The sequence below is a fragment of the Hypanus sabinus genome, chromosome 2 (assembly GCF_030144855.1).
Source record: "Hypanus sabinus isolate sHypSab1 chromosome 2, sHypSab1.hap1, whole genome shotgun sequence".
NCBI lineage: Eukaryota > Metazoa > Chordata > Chondrichthyes > Myliobatiformes > Dasyatidae > Hypanus > Hypanus sabinus.
In genome coordinates, this window is record NC_082707.1 from 16,607,920 (window position 1) to 16,628,893 (window position 20,974).

The 20,974-nt window shown below is 43.6% G+C and overlaps 1 protein-coding gene across 2 annotated transcripts in view; it reads left to right on the plus strand.

The window, feature by feature from the left end:
- Positions 1 to 203: 203 nt before the first annotated feature.
- dhx36 (DEAH (Asp-Glu-Ala-His) box polypeptide 36) overlaps positions 204 to 20,974 on the plus strand; it is a 130,452-nt gene continuing 109,681 nt past the window's right edge. The window contains exons 1-3 of one of the 2 annotated variants that reach the window (XM_059992411.1): positions 204 to 439; positions 4,686 to 4,813; positions 12,509 to 12,544. In XM_059992411.1, coding sequence (XP_059848394.1) covers positions 242 to 439; positions 4,686 to 4,813; positions 12,509 to 12,544 — 362 coding nt within the window. In that variant the 5' untranslated portion in view covers positions 204 to 241. The remainder of the gene's footprint in view (positions 440 to 4,685; positions 4,814 to 12,508; positions 12,545 to 20,974) is intronic. The other variant, XM_059992413.1, reaches the window with a different exon arrangement.

Sequence of the window (20,974 nt, forward strand, 5' to 3'; positions counted from 1 at the left end):
AGTTCTTTTTTTACAATTGCTATTGGCTTGTGTTGGGACTATTGTGCCCGACATCTCCTGCTGGTCTGAGCTTCAAAATTGTTATATTCCACATCTCCTGCTGGTCTGTGCTGGGAGCTGTTCCTCAGTGTCGGTGACGTCAGGAGAGTGGGGCGGGGCTGTCTGTGACGTAATCTGTAGTGGACGTGAGCCTGTGACGCCATCGGGCGGCGCCGGTCGGTGTTGGTCGGACGGCGGAGCCATGAGTTCGGGTGGCCGCAGGGACTGGCGGTCCGGTGGCGGCTCTTCGGCCGCTGGAGGATGGGACAACAGCTCGAGGGGAGGCGGAGGAGGTGGCAGTGGCCGCGGCCGGCACCCGGGCCATCTGAAGGGAAAAGAAATCGGGCTGTGGTACGCGAAGCGGCAGGGCCAGAAGAGCAAGGACCTGGAGCGTAAAGAGGTGAGGGGACCATTGGTGTATGGTAGGGACTGAGGGGTAACGGGTTGCATCAGTTGTGAGGGGTATCGGCTTGGGTGCAGTGTGAGGGGTGAACTGGGATGGTCAAGCTCTGAGAACTTACAGTGAGACTAGAGACTTTTAGGCTCTGCAAGACTTGAAGATTTTCTGAACCATGGGATTTTACTGTTTATTATTTCCACTCGTACTGAGAATACAGTGAAAAGCTTGCCTTATGTACTATCATACACCCAGCACTGCGATATTGTAAGATAAAACAATCACTGAGTGCAGAGCAAAGTAGAGAAAGTACAGGTGAACAATAAAGTTAAAGGTCATAATGAAGTGGATTCTGGGTCAAGTTTCACTCTTAAGCAAGAGAGAATCTGCAGATGCTAGAAATCCAAGCACAACACACAAAATGCTGGAGGAACCAAGCAGGCCAGGCAGCATTGATGAAAAAGAGGACAGCCCTGCTGAAGGGTCTCAGCCCGAAATGTGGACCGTTACTCTTTTCCATAGATGCTGTCTGGCCTGCTGAGTTCCTCTAGTATTTTATCTATGTTGCTCAATTTTCACTCTTATTGGGCTTTATTCTTGCACACTACGTGGTCTTATTTTTTCAGTGATGTGTATTTTAAGGATGCATAAGAAAGAAATTAGGTAAGTTCAAGCTTGTTCAAAGTAAATTTATTATCAAAGTAAATCATGGGGTTCATTTTCATGCGGGCTTTCACAGCAGATACAAGAAATACTATAAAATCAATGAAAGTCCACACCTCAGCTAACTCCAACCCCATACAATCTTTCAGATCTAGACATCGTCGTCATCATCATGTGCTGTGTTGTATGATGTGGGCGATCATGGTCTTTCCCTGTCCATGATTGCTCTTGGAAAATTTCTCTACAGAAGTTGTTTGCCATTGCCTTCTTCTGGGCAGTGTCTTTACAAGATGGGTGAGCCCACCTCTTCAGAGATTGCCTGCCTAGTGTCAGTGGTCACATAACCAGGACTTATGGGATACACCAGCTGCTCATACGACCGTCAACTACCTGCTTCCGTGACTTCACGTGACCCTGATCGGGGGGGGGGGGGGCTAAGTTGGTGCTACACCTTGCCCAAGGGTGACCTTCAGGCTAGCGTAGGGAAGGAGCACCTTACAACTCCTTTGGCAGAGATGTATCTTCACCACCCCCAACCCAAGATCTAGAGGTAGTAGAGCAAAACTAATACTGCTGAGTCTTCGGGATTATTGGAGTTTTAATATGCACTTTTAAGTTCACTGATACATTGAATACCGATTGAAAGTCTATGTTGAAACTGTTGCTGAACTGCAGAAAACCCAGACCACGTTCTCCTTAAGTATGGCAGGACAACGGTGGGAATTGCAAACTGGAGGATTCCAAGAAGTGTCTGTGACCCAGTGTTTCCTTAAGTTGGAAACAGTGTTGGTGAATTTGCGAGAGGTTAGTACAGATCCAACGAAGAGATAGTTTGGAATCTTAGTGGAGGGGCAGATAGTGTTGAGAAAACACAGTGTCTGCAGAAGGACTTAAATAAAGGCACGGACTATTTTCTAAATGGGGAGAAAAATCAGAAATCGGAGGTGCAAATGGACTTGGGAGTCTTCATACAGGATTCCCTGAAGGTTAACTTGCAGGCTGAGTTAGTAGTAAGGTAGGCAAATGCAATGTTAGCATTCATTTCGAAAGCAAGGATGTAATGTTTTGTAAGGCATTCTTCAGGTCACACTTGGAGTATTGTGAGCAGTTTTGGGCCCTTGATCTAAGAAAGGATGCTTGCAAGTAGGTATAAGGGGGGTGACAGAGGTATGCTTATCACACAGAGTGGTGGGTGTGTGGGATGCACTGCCAGTGAAGGTGGTAGAGTAGGATAGAATAGGCTCTTGGGTAGGTAGGTACTTGGAGCTTAGAAAAATAGAGGGCTATGTGGTAGTGAAATTCTAGTATAGGTTCTAGTATAGCTTCTAGTATAGGTTACCTGCTCGGCACAACATTTTAGCCTGTATTATGCTGTAGATTTCTGTGTTTCTATACAAGGATCTCTTGGCATTGGACAGGGGCCAGAGAAGGTTCACAAGAGTGATTCTGGGGAGGAAGGGGTTAAACATGGGAGTGTTTGATGACTCTGGACTGTATTTGTTGGAGTTTAGATGGTGGGGGGGGGGGGGAATCTCATTGAAATCTATAGAATATTGAAAGGCTTAAATAGAGTGGATGTGGAGAGGATGTTTCCAATACGGAATCAAGACCCCATCAATACAAGAGATTCTACAGATGGTGGAAATCTAGAGCCTTTCTAAAGGACTCATTAACCTCTGCTACACATACAGTGACTTGGGCTGCACTGATTTACCATTCTCTGGCTGAAGAAATTTCTCCTTGCAGGAGAATTTTTTTGAACATTTTTTAGAATTAAAAAAAATCCTTGATGATCTGTCAGCATTATTGCAGTTGAACTTAGATTTAAAGCTAAAAGTAAACTTTCAGAGCTCCATACTTCAGTGTGGAATAGTCAAAGTCCTGTCCTGAGCCTTTGTGGCTTATTAGGCCGGTGCTTATGCCGGTTTGTAGTGTCTTGAGAGTACGAGACCCCCCCCCCCCCCCCGGATAGGACGCCAGTCTATCGCGAGGTTAACCCCCAGCATTTTTTGCCAGTACCCATTTTCAGCTGGGTGGACTGGAGCATTGTGTGTTTAAGTTCCTTGCTCACACTGCCTCGGCTGGGCTCAAACTCACGACCTTCAGGTCGCTAGTTGAACACCCTAACCACTTGGCCACGGGCCACACCAGTGAGAGTTTAAATACAGAGTCCAACATTTAGAACAGAGATGTGGAGGAATTTCTGTAGCCAGAGGGTGGCGTATCAGTGGAATTCATTGCCACAGACGGCAAATCATTAGGATATTTGAAGTGGAGGTTGCTAGTTCTTGATTAGTAAAGTCATCAAAGGTTGCATTGAGAAGGCAGGAGGATGGAGTTGAATGGGATAATAAATCAGCCATGATGAGCAGCAGACGAGAAAATCTGCAGATGCTGGCAGTCCAAGCAACATGCAAAATACTGGAGGAACTCAGCAGGTCAGGTAGCATTGGTGGAAAAAAAGTACAGTTGATATTTTGGGCTGAGACTGCTCGGCGCAGGAGTGGAGAAAGAAAGATGAATGGATTTAAAAGGGGAGAGAGAAACACAAGGTAATAGGTGAAACAGGGGTAAGGGTGATTTAAAGAGCTGCAAAGTTGAATGGTGAAAGAGATACAGGGCTAGAGAAAGAGGAGTCTCCTGCCTCACCATTCAGGCCCCCGAAAAATAGGAAGTAGATCTTTTCCCAAGATTCAAGCTTATTCATCATTGTATGTTTGAAATATACAGTGAAATGTGTTTGCATTATCAACTAACACACCAGAAGGAGTGCTGGGGGCGGCCTGCAAGTATCTCCACGCAGCGTGCTCAGAACGCTTGGCGTTGGTGAGCATTCCTTTGGAACAGAGAAAAGGAGGGATTTCTTTAGCCATTGTGTGGTGAATCTATGGAATTCATTGCCGTAGATGCTGCCTGACCCACTGAATTCCTCCAACATTTTGTGTGTTTCTGTCTGTTCATGAGTGGACAATAGGGTGTTGTGGTGGATGTTTTCACCAGTAGACACTTCAACAGGTTGAAGGAATGGAGGGTCTAAAACAGAAAGAAAAACTTCCAGCTTCTGCTTCATCTCTTGTGTTTATTTTTAATAAGATTCTTGGATTATATTGTCCTATTGGACCTAATGAATCCTTTGCTGGTGTTTCAATAATTTGGTAAATTGAGCATTGAATTATTCCCTCAGCCTGAAATCGTGGATTTTGGGAATTTGATATAGGAAAAGGCTAGAGAGTGACATCAGGGAAGAGATCTTAAACACAAAAGACTGACAGATGCTGGAAATCCAGAGTAATACATGCAAAATGGTGGAGATCTCAATAGGTTAGGCAGCATCTATGGAAAGGGTTAGAGGGCTGATGTTTTGGGCTGAGACCCTTTGTTATGTCCTGATAAAGGGGCTTGGCCTGAGACGCCAGTCCTTTATTCCACAGGAGACGTCTGTGGGATGGACTTCAATTTATAACCTTCTACAACTTGTGGACCTTGCTTATTTTTAATTCAGCAATTGCAATCTTTTAATTAATAATTGAGCTACGATGTCTTGGATGAAATGAATTCACACACTACAATTTTTCCCTCCCTTTAGAGGGCTGTAGTGCATATGGATGAAAAGCGAGAGGAGCACATCACCCGACTGCTGAACTCAGTCCAGACCTACAGTAACGACAAAGACCAGCGCTCATTGCTCTCGGCTGACTCGAGCATGAACTGGAGGTAACTCCATTGGATGTTATAAGTGATTTTTGTTTTTAAAAAGCATTATTTCTCAACCTGTGGCCCAGTCAACACTCTGGTGATGCCTGGATGTCATGCTGATTGAAGTAGCACATAAATTTTACTCATCTCAACAGCCCTGTACTTTGTTAGAATGGAGCTGTGATGTTCATTATCTATAAGAAGTAGAACAAATATCTTTTTATAATTAAAAATAAATAAATTCAGGGGGCAGCACAATAGTGTCATAGGTAGTGTAACACTATCCCAGCCCTGACGGTCGTTAAAGAGTTTGTACATTCTTCCTAATACTGTATGAGTTTCCTCTGGGTGCTCCAGTTTTCTTCCACATTCCAAAGACGTACAGGTTAGCAGGTTAATTGGTCAAATCAACACGTACAAACAAGCTGGAGGAACTCAGTAGGTCAGGCAGCATCCATGGAAACAAGCAGTCAACGTTTCGGGCCGAGACCCTTCGTCAGGACTGAAGAGGGAGGGGGCAGGGGCCCTATAAAGAGGGTGGGAAGGAGAAGGCTGGTAGGTGCCAGGTGAAAAACCAATCAGAGGAACGATTGCTGCCCGACCTGCTGAGTTCCTCCAGCTTGTTTGTACGTGTTGATTTGACCACAGCATCTGCAGTGTACTTTGTGTTTAGGTTAATTGGTCATGTGGGTGTAATTGGGTGGCTTGGCCTCATTGGGTGAAAGAGTGCTGTAACTTAAAGTAAATAAATAACAGGATTGTCATAGAGTAATGAAAGTTCAAAGTAAATTTATTATCAAAGTGTGGCGACCCACTTCCTAGTGCACTCGAACTGGCTCACAAATAGCCAGCGCGCCGGCCCCAAGGCCAGTCCCTAAAGGGCGCCAGGTCTGCTTCACCAACAAAGGGAAAAGCCTGCGCGGGACTGTGCATATGTGCCCCCTACAGCATCAGCGCTGGGCAAGGGTGAGATCAGGGAGGATTTAAAGCGAGGCAGTGAAGTTCGAATAAAATCTGTTTTTTAACTGCAGTTTACCGACTCCTTGTCGTTATTTTAGCGCTGCGTGTAGCACATCGTTACAATTGGTGACCCCGACGGCCCAAACAATATTTGGGCCGAAGATGAACGACGCCGCATCTGTTCATGCAGTTTCGTTGGAACTGCCAAGCTTCAGGACGCTGCGACCTCACCTATGGTTCCAGCAAGCAGAAGCCCAATTCCACGTTCGGCAGATAACCTCGGAAGACACACGTTACTACTACGTGGTGAGCTCCCTCGACCAGGGCACAGCGGCCCAGGTTGAGGAGTTCATATAGTCACTCCCAGAAGACGGCAAATACACAGAATTCAAAGCCCTGCTCATAAGGACTTTCGGACTCTCACGGCGCAAGCGGGCTGCCCGTTTACTGCACCTGGATGGTTTGGGTGACAGACCTCCATCGACTTTAATGAATGAGATGTTGTCTCTGGCCGGAGGACACAAGCCCTGCCTCTTGTTTGAGCAGGCATTTCTGGAGCAGCTGCCCGAGGACATAAGCCTGCTGCTGTCCGACGTGGATTTCAGAGACCCCCGGAAGGTGGCAGCCCGGGCGGACTTGCTGTGGAACGCCAAGAAGGTGAGTGGGGCATCCGTCGCACAGATCACCCGGCCACGTTCCCAGCAGCAAACCAGACCAGAGCCCGCTAACCCCAGAGGCAGGGGTGGGGAGCCCAATGAACAATGGTGCTTCTACCACCAGCGGTGGGGCGCCGAAGCCCACCGCTGTAGCCCGCCCTGCAAGTTCCTGGGAAATGCCAGGGCCAGCCGCCGCTGATGGCTACGGCGGCTGGCCATCAGGATAGCCTCCTGTATGTGTGGGACAAGCGGTCGGGACGCCGTTTTTTGGTCGACACCGGTGCCAAGATCAGCGTTTTACCTCCGATGAGTTACGACAACCGCAACAGGGCACCGGGTCCCACCCTGAGGGCTGTGAACGGCAGCACAGTAAGGACCTACGGCATCCGTACGGTGCAGCCACAGTTCGGCTCCAGCTGGTTCATGTGGGACTTCACTCTGGCCGCCGTAGTCCAACCGCTTCTGGGTGCGGATTCTTTGCGGTCTCACAGCCTGCTGGTCGACCTGCCGAGGCAGCGACTGGTCCATGCCGAGACCTTCCAGACGTTCTCCCTGGGTGAAGCCCAGTTGCCGGCCCCACACCTCAACTCCATTATGCTGTCCGACAACAACTTCACCAGAGTCCTGGCGGATTTCCCATCAGTTCTGGCACCTCAGTTCACCGCAGCCGTGCCCCGACACGGCGTACAGCACCACTTTCCGACCCAGGGACCACCCCTCCACGCCCGCGCTCGGCGGCTTCCCCTGGACAAGCTCCGACTGGCGAAGGAGGAGTTCAAGAGAATGGAGGAATTGGGGATCATACGGCGGTCCGACAGCCCATGGGCCTCCCCCCTGCACATGGTGCCCAAAGCAACAGGGGGCTGGAGACCATGCGGCAACTACTGCAGGCCGAACAAGGCTACCACTCCGGACCGCTACCCTGTGCCACACATTCAGGACCTTGCAGCAAACCTGCACGGCGCACGGCTCTTCTCCAAGGTAGACCTCATCCGGGGGTACCATCAAATCCCGATGCATCCGGACGATGTCCCCAAAACGGCACTCATCACCCCGTTCGGCCTTTTCGAGTTCCTCCGCATGCTGCTCGGCCTGAAGAATGCTGCACAGACGCTCCAGCGGTTAATGGACGCGGTGGGACGCGACCTGGACTTCGCATTCATCTATTTGGACAACATCCTCATAGCCAGCAGCAGTCGTCAGGAGCATCTGTCCCACCTCCATCAACTCTACGCCCGACTGAGTGAATACGGTCTAACAATCAACCCTGCCAAATGCCAGTTTGGGCTCGACACCATCGACTTCCTGGGCCACAGGATTACTAAAGATGGGGCAACCCCTCTATCCGCCAAGGTAGACGCGGTCCGCCATTTTTCCTGACCCACCACAATCAAAGGCCTTCAGGAATTCGTGGGTATGGTAATTTTCTACCACCGCTTCCTCCCTTTATCTGCCCGAATCATGTGCACCCTGTTCGCCCTGATGTCGGGTAAGGGCAAGGACATTACCTGGCACGAGGAGTCCGCCGCTGCTTTCATTAAAATAAAAGAAGCCTTGGCAAATGGCACAATGCTAGTGCACCCCAGAATGGACGTCCCTACCACCCTCACAGTGGACACATCTAATACGGCAGTCGGTGGGGTACTGGAGCAACTCATCGCAGGTCGCTGGCAACCCCTGGCATTTTTCAGCAAACACGTGCGGCCACCCGAGCTCAAATACAGTGCTTTCGACCAGGAACTGTTGGTGCTATACCTGGCAATCCGGCATTTCAGGTACTTCTTAGAAGGTAGGCCCTTCACTGCGTTCACAGACCACAAACTGCTTACCTTTACGTTTACGAAGGTGTCCGATCCCTGGTCGTCCCGCCAGCAGCGCCATCTGTCCTACATCTCTGAATACACGATGGATGTCCAGCACGTCTTGGGTAAGGACAATGTCGTGGCGGATGTGCTCTCTCGCCCTAACATTCATGCCCTTTCTCAAGGACTTTGAGTCACTGGCAGAGGCGCAGCAGGCAGACGAGGAGATCCCTAGTTACAGAACCGCAGTCTCTGGTTTGCAGCTGCAGGACCTCCCCGTAGGCCCAGGTGAGGGGACCCTACTCTGTGACGTCACCACCGGCCAACCCCGTCCCATCGTCCCGGCACCTTGGCGGCGACGCGTTTTCGACTCCATTCACAATTTAGCGCACCCCTCCATCAGGACAACCGTCCGGATGGTCTCCAGCAGGTTCGTTTGGCACGGACTCCGCAAGCAGGTCAGTGAATGGGCCAAAACATGTATGCACTGCCAGACGGCCAAGGGGCAGCGGCACACCAAAGCTCTGCCGCAGCAGTTCCACCCCACCCACTGGCGTTTCGACCACATTCATGTGGATATCATGGGCCCCCTGCCAGTGTCACGAGGAGCGCGGCACCTCCTCACCATCGTGGACTGGTTGACCAGATGGCCAGAAGCGATCCCGCTCACTGACACCACCTCCGAATCTTGTGCTCGGGCACTGATCACCACCTGGGTGTCCCGCTTTGGTGTACCGGCCCACATTACCTCCGACAGAGGCACCCAGTTCACCTCCAGCCTGTGGTCAGCTATGGCCAGCCTTTTGGGGACACAGCTGCACCACACCACTGCCTACCACCCACAGTCGAATGGCCTGGTGGAGTGTTTCCACCGTCACCGTCGGCTCTCATGGCCCGCCTGCAAGGAGCTAACTGGGTGGACGAGCTTCCTTGGGTCCTACTCGGCATCCGCACGACGCCCAAAGACAATCTGCACACCCTGTCAGCCGAGTTGGTGTACGGCGCACCCCGGACATCCCCGGGGAGTTCATACCAGCCCCAAGGGGGGCACGAGGAAGAACCCGCAGCAGTCCTGGGCAGAATATTGCGAGAGGCTCGGCAACCTGGCTCCCATACCCACTTCGCAGCATGGGCAGAACCCGACCTGCGTACCCAAAGACCTGCAGAACTGTAAGTTTGTGTTTGTACGAAGGGGCAGGCATCGGCCACCGCTGCAACGGCCCTACGAGGGGCCGTTTACGGTGATCAGGAACAATGGGTCCACGTTCGTGCTGGACATTGGGGGGAGAGAGGAGGTTTTCACGGTGGATCAACTCAAACCGACCCATGTGCAACCGACGTGGCGCAACCGGTCGAGTTTCTGGCACTGTGGCGCAGAGGCCGACCTCCCAAACAGGGTCCGGCCCAGACTGTGGACATTGGGGGGTGTATTGCCAGTTCTGGGGGGGGGGGTTATGTGGCGACCCACTTCCTAGCGCACTCGAACCGGCTCACAACTAGCCAGCGCGCTGGCGTAAAGGCCAGTCCCTAAAGGGCTCCAGGTCTGCTTCACCAACAAAGGGAAAAGCCCGCACGGGACTGTGAATACGTGCCCCCGACAGCAACCGTGCGCGGGACAGGACTGTGAATACGTGACCCCTACAGCATCCGCGCCCGGGAAGGGCGGGATCAGGGAGGCTTTAAAGCAAGGCCGCGAAGTTCGAATAAAATCTTTTTTTAACTGCAGTTTACTGACTCCGTGTCATTATTTCAGCGTTGCGTGTAGCACACCGCTATAAAAGCACATATATGTCACCATTTACAATTCTGAGTTTTGTTTTCTTCTGGGCATTCACAGTAAATCCAAGCAACACAATAGAATTATAGACCGCACCCGACAGTGTGGACAGACAACCAATGTGTAAAAGACAATAAACTGTAACAATACAAAAGAGGAAAAGAATAATATTAAATAAGGAACTAACCTTTTCCCAACATATCAGTGTAATTATAAAGAAGGAAAGAGAGTGGCTATACTTCATAAGGAGTTTGAAGAGCTTTGGCATGTCAATAAATACACTCAAAAACTTCTATAAATGTACCATGGAGAGCATTCTGACAGGCTGCATCACTGTCTGGTATCGGGAGGGGTCGCTGCAGAAGGTTGGATATCTACTCAGCTCCATCTTGGGTACTAGCACATCTTCAGGGAGCGGTGTCTCAGGAAAGGCAGCATCCACTATTAAAGACCTCCAGCACCCAGGGCATGCCCTTTTCTCACTGTTACCATCAGGTAGGAAGTGAAGACACACACTTAGCGATTCAGGAACAGCTTCTTCACCTCTGCCACCCGATTCCTAAATGTACATTGAACCTTTGGACACTACCTCACTTTTTTAAAATATACAGTATTTCTGTTTTACTGCATGCTTTTTAATCTCTTCAACATATATTGTAATTAATTTGTTTATTTATTACTTTTTCTCATCTATATTATGTATTGCACTGAGCTCCTGCTGCTAAGGTAACAAATTTCACGTCACATGCCAGTGATAATAAACCTGATTCTAATGAGCAATAAATACTGAGAACGTGAGATGAAGAGTCCTTGAAAGCAAGTCCGTAGTTCAGCGATGGGGATGAGTGAAGTTATCCCTTCTGGTTCAAAAGCTTATCGCTGGGGGGGGGGGGGGGGGGGGGGGGGCGTCACGTGATGACATAGGATTGAGACGTTGGGAATCCAGCTCACTCGTAAAAAGTAATGAAATAGGGTTTAAATGAAGAAGACTTAACAAATATCTACTAGAAACTATTTATAAGCAACTCAGGATTATTTTTTGGTATGGCTCCTAAATCGAAACAGAAGAAAGCTACTACTTCGAAGACTGTGCAAATCGGCGGGGGAAAAAGGCCTAACCGTCTCGGCGAAGCCTTGGACTCAAGTTGGATCTCCTCCCGGCGAAGTGCATGGCACTTCTGATTATGCGGGACAGGGAGTTGCAGCAATGTTGGCGGTCTCTAAGAAGAAACGGCAAAAACAACGCATGCATGAAGAAACAAATATGCATGAACAGATATTAACAAAACTACAAATCCCAACTACGGCTGGAAATGAAACTGGAAGTGAATCGGAAGTGGAATCAGACTCTTTGGGAAATGAAGAGGAAGAGGAAAAGAAGGAGGAGATTAAAGGAGACCTAAGAGATATCCTGATATATATGATGAATGAATTAAAAGCTATAAGAACAGATATAAGAAGGATGCAGAATACACTCGATAATGTGGTGGAAAAACAAAAGAAGATGGATAATAAAGTTAAAGAGATGGAAGTAAAAATGGAAGAAAACACTGAAAGAATAGATAAGATAGAAGACAATAATCTTGCCTGGACAATAGAAAGAAAACGGATGTTGGAAAAAATAGTTGCGCTTGAAAACTCTAGTAGACGAAATAACATTAAAATTGTTGGTCTTATGGAAGGTACAGAGGGAGAAAATCCAATAAAATTCTTTCAGGAATGGATTCCGAAAATTTTGGAAATGAAAGAAGGAAGCCAAGTAATTGAAATTGAAAGAGCACACAGAGCTTTAAGACCAAGACCTCAGCAAGATCAAAATCCATGATCAATTTTGATAAATTGCTTAAGGTACCAAGATAAAGAAATGATCTTGAAGGCAGCTACTCAAAGTGCTAAAAAGAGAAATGGGCCATTGATAATAGAAGGGAAAAGAGTTTTTTTAATCCAGACATAAGTTATGATCTTCTGAAGAGGCGGAAGGAATTTAATCCAGTGAATAAATCTTTATGGGAAAAGGGCTATAAATTTTTATTGAGCTACCCAGCAAAATTGATAATTTTCCTGGATAATGAAGAAAGAAGACTTTTCGTTGACTACCGGAAAGCAGAGAAATTTGTACAAGAATTACCTGATGTCCACGAAGAGGAGTAAAGAATTATAGAAATGAAGTGGACTAATGATGAAGACTGAAACAAGGTTGGACTTGACAGACATTTATAAGGAAAAAAAAATAGTTGAGTATTAATTGGGAGTAGAGACATTAATTATTTTTTTTTTCTTCACTAATATATTTTCTTTTTTTTTTGCGGGGGAGCTGGAGGAGCTCCTGATCGATGGCTGCGAGTTTCACGTGTACAATCATGGCGATTGCCATGACCCGTAAAATGGGGGGGGGGGGTAATGTTGTGTTCTTTTTATTTGCAACATTAGTGGGGGGGGATATTTTGTTTTTTTTTCTTATATATTAGTTACCTTTCTTCTATTTTTCTTCTTTTTTTGCCTGGATGGTTGGGGAGAGACTCAGCAACATGGAGAATTTTAAAGAGTTCCCAAGGTATTATGAATGATTAATTTAATTTTTTAAGTTTTAATGTTAATGGACTTAATGGACCTGTGAGAAGAAAAAGAGTTTTAACATATATTAAGAAAATGAAAGGAGATACTGCTTTTTAACAAGAAACACATTTAACAGAAACAGAAATTAAGAAATTAAAGAGAGATTGGGTTGGAAATATCATTGCAGCTTCATTTAATTCAAAATCGAGAGGAGTTGCAATTTTGGTTAATAAATCTTTACCAATTAAAATACAAAATGTAGTAATTGATTTTGTGGGGAGATATGTGATTATACATTTACATTGTCAAATTTTTTCAGAATTATGGACTTTTATGAACATTTATGCACCAAATGAAAATAATGCAAAATTCATACAATAAGTTTTTTTGAACTTGGCTGATGCACATGATAAAATATTAATAGGTGGAGATTTTAATTTTTGTTCAGATCCAGTTTTGGATAGGTCAACTAAAGTTACTACAAAATCAAAAGTAATAAAACTAACTTTATCATTAATGAAAGATTTAAACCTGATTGATATATGGAGAAAAAGTAATCCAAGAGAAAGAGATTATTCATTTTACTCAAATAGACATAAAACTTAATTGATTTTTTTTATTAAAGTATATTCAAGATAGAGTGAAAAGTGTGGAATATAAAGCAAGAATACTGTCGGATCATTCCCCCTTGATAATGGCAATGATAATGATGGATAAGGAGAAATTCTCTGTAGAGAAATCTCTACAGATAGAGATTTAATTCAATTTTATTAAAACGTCAAGATTTTTGTGATTTTATGAAAAACCAGATTCAATTGTTTTTGGATACAAAGTTACATTCAGTTGAGGATAAAATTGTATTATGGGAAGTGATGAATGCATATTTAAGGGGACAGATTATAAGTTATACATCTAAAATTAAGAAGGAATATTTGGCAGAAATAGATCAATTAGAAAAAGATATAGTTAGAAAAGGAATCTCAAAGATATATGACAGAAGAAAAATGAAGACAACTTGTTAATAAAAAACTACAATATAATACACTTCAGACATATCGTACAGAAAAAGTAATTATGAGAGCTAAACAGAAATATTACGAATTAGGTGAAAGATCACATAAGAGTCTTGCTTGGCAGTTGAAAATAGAACAGGCTTCTAAAACAATAAATGCAATTAGAACAAGTGTAAGTAAATAAGATTTCTTATAAACCTTTAGAAATTAATGAAACTTTTAAAAAATTTTATACTGAACTATATCAATCAGAATCACAAAATAAGATTGCTGAGGTAGATAAATTTTTATCACAAATAACCCTTCCAAAATTAAATTTGGAAGAACAGAAAGGATTAGATATGCTCTTTACATTAAAAGAGGTTGAAGAAGCTTTAGGATCACTTCAGAGTAATAAATCCCCAGGAGAAGATTGTTTTCCTCCTGAACTTTATAAAAAATTTAAAGATTTATTAATTCCTCCTTTTATGGAATTAATATATCAAGTGGAAAGAATGCATAAACTCCCACAATCTTTTTTAACAGCGATTATAACTATTGCCAAAAAAAGATAGAGCTCCTTTAAAGCCAACATCATATAGGCCTATTTCTTTGTTGAATACGGATTATAAAATAATAGCAAAAATTTTATCTAATAGAATATCTAAATATTTACCAAAATTAATACATATGGATCAAACAGGTTTTATTAAAAACAATCAGTGGATAATATAACCCGGTTACTTAGTATAATTCATTTGGCACAAAAAAGAGAGGAAATGAGTGTGGCAGTTGCTTTTGATGCAGAAAAAGCATTTGATAGATTGGAATGGGATTTTTTATTTAAGGTATTGGAAAAATATGAGTTAGGAAAATCTTTTATACAATGGCATAAAACTTTAAATACTAATGCTCAAGCTAAAGTAGTTACAAATGGTCAGATTTCAACACCACTTTGCTTAACGAGGTCAATGAGACAAGGCTGCCCATTATCACCTGCTTTATTTGTATTGGCAATAGAACCATTAGCTGAATTAAATAGAACAGATTCAGACATTGGGGGCTTTAGAGTTAATCAAGAAGAATATAAGATTAATTTATTTGCTGATGATGTTTTGATTTATTAACAAACCCATTGCAATCTTTGCAAAGATTATCTTTTAGATTGGAAGAATATGGGAAAGTATCAGAGTATAAAGTAAATTGGGATAAAAGTGAAATTTTACCCCTTACCAAAGGAAATTATAATCAATGTCGATTAGTAACTCAATTTAGATGGTCAATAAATGGGATAAAATACTTAGGTATTAGAGTTGATAATGATGTAAAAAATTTATATAAACAAAATTATTTGCCATTATTAAAAAAAAATAAAAGAGGATCTTGATAAATGGATGATGTTACCAATAACATTAATAGGTAGAGTTAATGCTGTAAAAATGAATATATTTCCTAGATTGCAATATTTATTCCAAACTTTACCAATACAATTACCTCAGAAGTTTTTTTAAGAACTGAATAAATATGTAAGGAAATTTCTTTGGAAAGGAAAGATGTCAAGAATATCATTGGAAAAATTGACATGTAAATTTGATTTAGGAGGGTTACAACTTCCAAATTTGAAGAATTATTATAAAGCAAATCAACTTAGATTTATTGCATCTTTTTTTGATGAAGAAAAACCGACATGAATTAGAATAGAATTGAGGAGAAAACATACCAGAAAATTTTATATATAAATGAGAATCCAAATGGATACGGGAAAAACAAAGAATCTCCTATATTAAGACACTTGATTGATTTATGGAATAAGGTAAATATGGACAATGAGATAAAGAAATTTTATTAGCAAAAAGAACTTTAATTCAAAATAGGCTTATTCCTTTTACAATGGATAATAAACTTTTATATAATTGGTTCCAAAAGGGGATTAAATATATAGATGATTGTTTTGATTGATGTTGTTTGATCAATAAAAAATAAATATAAAATATCAAATAACACCCTTTTCTGTTACTTTCAATTAAAGGCTTATTTACAAGAAAAGCTGGATCAAACAACGTTGATGCCAAAACCTAGTGAAATAGAAACATTAATTCAAAAAGGAAACATTAAAAAATTTACATCTTGTGTGTACAATTTGATTCAAAAACAGACAATTAAATCAGGAATTCATAAATCAAGACAAAAATGGGAATCTGATTTGAATGTTAAAATTGATGGAAAAATCTGGTCAAGATTATGTTCTGATAGTATGATGAATACAATAAATTTTTGACTTAGATTAATACAATATAATTTTTACATCAATTATATATAACACCACAGAAAATAAATAGATTAAATTCAAATATGTCTGACCAATGTTTTCGATGTAATCAAGAAATTGGTACTTTTTTACATTCTACTTGGTCTTATTTTAAAATTCGACCGTTTTGGATAAATCTAAGACTTTTAATGGAACAAATTATTGGAGTACAACTCCCCCATAGTCCAGTATTATTTTTATTAGGAGACATTGAAGGGACAATACCGAAACTTAAATTGAATAAGTATCAGAAAAAATTTATAAAAGTTGCATTGGCAGTAGCCAAAAAAGTTATTGCAGTTACTTGGAAATCTGATTTATATTTAACTGTGGATCGTTGGAATAATGAAATACATAGTTGTATTCCACTTGAAAAAATTACATACAATCTAAGAAATGAATATGATATATTTTTGAAAATTTGGCTCCCATACCTGCAAAAGATAGGATTATATACATAGGTCCTTTGAAGATAAAATTATAAAGTAATTGGGGAAAGTAAAAATAAATATTAAAATTATTTTGAACTTTATGGAGCATGTGGGGATCCTCTGATATCCAGGCAATCTTTCTCTTTCTTTCTTTTTTTCCTTTCTTTAGACAAGGGTTAAGGGGGGGAGGGTTAATATTATTTTTCTTTTTCTTACTATTTTATCACCACATTTATTCTTTGTCATTTTCTAAAAATTTTCTAAATAAATAAAGATAATTAAAAATAAGAAGCTGATCGCTGAAGGATAATAATATGAATGTCAACCCAGATTTTTGAATAATCCATTCACAGCTTTTAAAAGTATGCTTTGTAGAAATTTGACCGTACGCAATGAGAAGTATTGTGGAATATTAAGTTGTATTACTGTCCGAGAACATAAATATCTTCCTCATTGGCTGATTGCAGGCTGTGCACTTGAACAGTTGAGAAGTGCAGGAGCTGCTGACCGTGGCAAGTTGGTTGAAAACTGCTGTTCTAAAATAATTGTGTATTAAACATGGAATCGCTTGTATTTTGTTCCGGTGGATGGTCTCGTGCCACTTTTCAGAGAGCATGAGTTCTGAGCAGTTATGGCGAAAGTAACAATCCTGTTTGCAATCTAAATACTGTTGTCTCTGTAGGTGTTCGCAAATAAAGCAAACTGAAGCATCTTATGTTTAATTAAACCCATGTCACATTTTACTGAATTCCAAAAAACTAAACACAAAAGTACGCTAAAAATCTTTGTGCTAATGTTGTCACATCAGATTAGGCTCTTAAGTGAAACCCCAACTCAGTGTTGGTGGTTGTGAATTATGTACATTTCTCCCAATTGCATTACCCTACACAAGTTCCCCAGAATTCACTAGAACTCCCTCCCTCCCTCTCTCCCTTAGATGAAACGCCCAGCTTGGGACAACTGCAGGTCCTCTTTTGGAGCAATTCTGAGCCCCAACAGGACCCATGAGAGACAATCATGCCAACACTCATCGGTCAGTGAATCTCTCAGAGCAGCCTTCAAGAGTGGTGAAATTGCTCTCATGGGCCATTGGACTTTGGTGTGATGCAGCCTAATACTGAGATTCTGGGTCATAGCAACCTGGAGATCTGATGTGAATTGGGGCCTGTGGTCAGAGGAAATATTAGATGGTATGCCAAATCCCGGAACCCAGGTGCTGATGAATGACTGAGCCGCATCTCAGCCGTCGTCAGTGCTGGAGAGATGACCTCTGACCACCTGGGGTACGGTCCACCATGGTAAGGAAGTGAATGAAACCCCGAGAAGGGGTTAAGAGGACCAAAAGGTCGACATTGCAATGGTTAAGCCGTCTCTCAGGGACCTCAAATGTGCAAATGGCGCCTGAAAATGATGGTTAATATTCGCCTGCTGGCACGCCACTCAGGCTGCAGTCCAATCACGCACATCCTTTCTGAGGCCATGCCAAACAAACTTTAGTGCGACCAGTTTCTCCCAGCCCAGATGTGAGATGCCACGTATAGCCTCGAAAACAGTCCATCTCCAGTTTGCATGCACAATGGTGTGAGGGTGATCGGTTGAGACATTGCACAGGAGAGAAGCCACAACCGTAGGCCTGTGACTGCTGTTCAATAAGCCTGGACCTCTGGGTCAGTACAGTCAAACCCTATGGGTATGATCTCAACGGTTGGCCGTGAGGGGCAATCAGCTATGGCATTATTTTTCCCTTGATATGTTGTTTATTGTGACCTCAGAGAGAGAGAGAGATATACCAAGTGGCTTTCCGTCATGTAGACCAGGGGTCTGATATTTTGGCCATTGCACAAGGGGCATGTGGTCAACAAACTGATGACCCTCCAGAAGAAAATGTTGGACAGTCAGATAAAAAGCGACGCTCACGGTCAACAGTGCTGTACCTCCTTTCGGGGGACAGAGCTGCTGGGTGAAGATGGTGAACGATTGCCACACACCTCCAAATAACTGTTTGTTCACAGTATCCATAATATGGTCAGATGCATCAGTAAGAATGGCTGTGTGTGGTGGGGAGCTGATGTGCTGGTCGGGCTGTGTTAGAAAGGGTTTGTTTGGTCTCATCAAATGCCCCGGTCGTGTGTGTTGATCAGTCAAGCATTTGATTAGAGGTATTGCCTTCAAGCACACTGTACAGGGGGAGCATGTTCAGCAGCTCGCGGAATGAAGCAGTGATAGAAAATTCGCCGTGCCTAAAATCTCCTGTATTTTTTCTGTAGTGTGGGAAGTCCATACCAGTGCCTACTTTTGATGGGAGGGGTTTTCGCACCTTCTGCGGAGATGAGATGGCCGAGCAAATCACTGGGTGACAACCCAAACTGGTATTTAGCAGCGTTAGAAATCAACCCATGTTGGTTTAAGCGCGTGGTGTGCAGAGATGTGTCACATGTTTGGATTCAGATGCATTAGCGACAAGTATGTCATCCAGATCAACAAAAAGAATGCAGAGTCCGTCAGCCAGTGGAAAGTCTGTGCTGCAGTTTCCCGTCTGAACAGCATGCGCAGAAACTCAAAAGGGCCAGACGTGGTTATCAGAGCCATTTTGGGAATGTCCACTGAGCCCACAGGCACCTGATGATAGTCTCTAGCTAGATCGATTTTGGGGGAAAGATTAACTTTCTGGCCAAACAGGTTGAAAAGTCTAGGATGTGTGGGACCGTGTAATGATTGGAGGAAGTCACCTCATTAAGGCATAGGTATTCACCACAAGGGTGGCAACCACCATTGGACTTGGGGACCATATGGAGGGGTGAAGCCCAGGGGCTGATCGACCAGCTTGCAGTTCCAAGTCTTTCAATGTTGGTAGATTCAGCCTTTGCAGCTGCCAGCTTTTCTGGGTCCAATCTATGGGCACATGCTGGTTGAAGAAATGTGGTACTCAGCCCAGTGTTTTGTGACTGTAGTGGAGAATGTGGGCCTTGTGAGGTCTGGGGATTTGCCCAGCAGTCAAGTAAACTCACGTGGTGGTGCATGTGCTGGACAGGGTCATTATGCGGAACTTACTGGAGGAGCAGGATAACGACCCAAAGTCTTTGGCATCCACAAGCTGGCAATTCTTAAGATCGACTAACAGTCCTTGGACACACAAGAAATCTGCACCAAGCAGAAGTGTAGACACTCTAGCCTGGATGAAGTCCCATGCGTAACGTTGCTGACTAAAGCAGAGCATCACCTGTTATTCCATACTTCAGGATCCCGCTGATGTTGGCAGCCTCCAGTGAGGTTTTGTCACTGCCTTCTCATCAATAGGTAATGTTGGTACCACACTCACCTGAGCACCTGTGTCCCACAGGAAGGGTTGCTCTGAAAGGGTGCTGGTTATGAACAGCAGAGAACCCTGGCATCTGGAATCCATAGTGATAACATACCTCTGATGTCTTGATGAGGTGGCTCTGTGAAAGCTGCAAAGCGGTCTACATTCATACCAAAATAAGCATGGTAAAAACACAGACTTGGCCTTATCCCTTCCTCAGCTCCTGCATTCTTGTGTTAGGGGCCTTGCTGACTGGGTTTATTGAGGCAGGGAAAAGAGAAGGAATTGTGCATCTCTGGCAGCTAATTTTGCAAGTTCCTTATAGTCCTTCATCAGTGCATTAACGACAGCTATGTGAACTTGATCAGGCATTTGCTGCATAAAGAGTTCTTTAGCAATAAAAGAAATATCCCAGGAGAGACAGCATATGGTCCATTAGCTCTGAAGGCCTAACATCGCCGAGGGCAAGCAAGGAGAACAACTGCTTGGTGCGTTCAGACTCTGATAGTCTAAAAGTCTCTAAAAGTTGAGTTTCAGCAATGGGTGTTTATAGTATTCAGGCAGAATTACTACTGTCAGCTGTGGAATTGCTGAGCGATGCTACAATGTAGTAGAGTTTGCTGTCATTGGCGGTGATTTCTTGCAGAGTGAATTGCACCTTGGGTTGTTCAAACAAAGCAACAAATTCTGCTCCCAAAACTCCAAAGCGACTGTGTTGGCTGATGTATTCAATAACTTTGGAATCGTCCTAGAGCATTGGGGTCATAAAGTAGGTTTTTGCAAATAAAATGAAGTGAGGCATGTTATGTTTAATGACCATAACACATTTTATTGAATCCCAAAACCTAAGCATGCTAAAAGCATGCTAAAGCATGTGCTAAAAATCATGACATCATGTCGGACCAGCCTCTTAAGTGAAACCTCAACTCAATGTCGGTGGTTGTGAATTATGTACATTTCCTCCAATTACAGTACCCCAAACTACCACCTCCCTCAATCTCCATCTGTGTCTCTCTTCAGAATAGGACGTCCACATTCAGGCTCTAGCTACTACCATAGGGAAGGAGATACAGGAGCCTTAGGTCCCACACCACCAGGTTCAGAAACAGTTACTACCCATCAAACATGAGGCTCCTGAACCAGAGTGGATAACTTCACCCACCTCAACACCGAACTGATTCCACAGCCTATGGGCTCACTGTCAAGGACTCTACAACTCATGTCCTCAGTACTGTATTTTTTTAAATTTGCACAAGTTATTTTCTTTTGTACGTTGGTTGTTTGTCAGTCAACGATGTATAGTTTTTCAGAAATTCTATTGTATTTCTATTTTCCTTATGCCCACAAGAAAATGAATCTCAGTAGTATATGATGATGTGTAAATACTTTGATAATA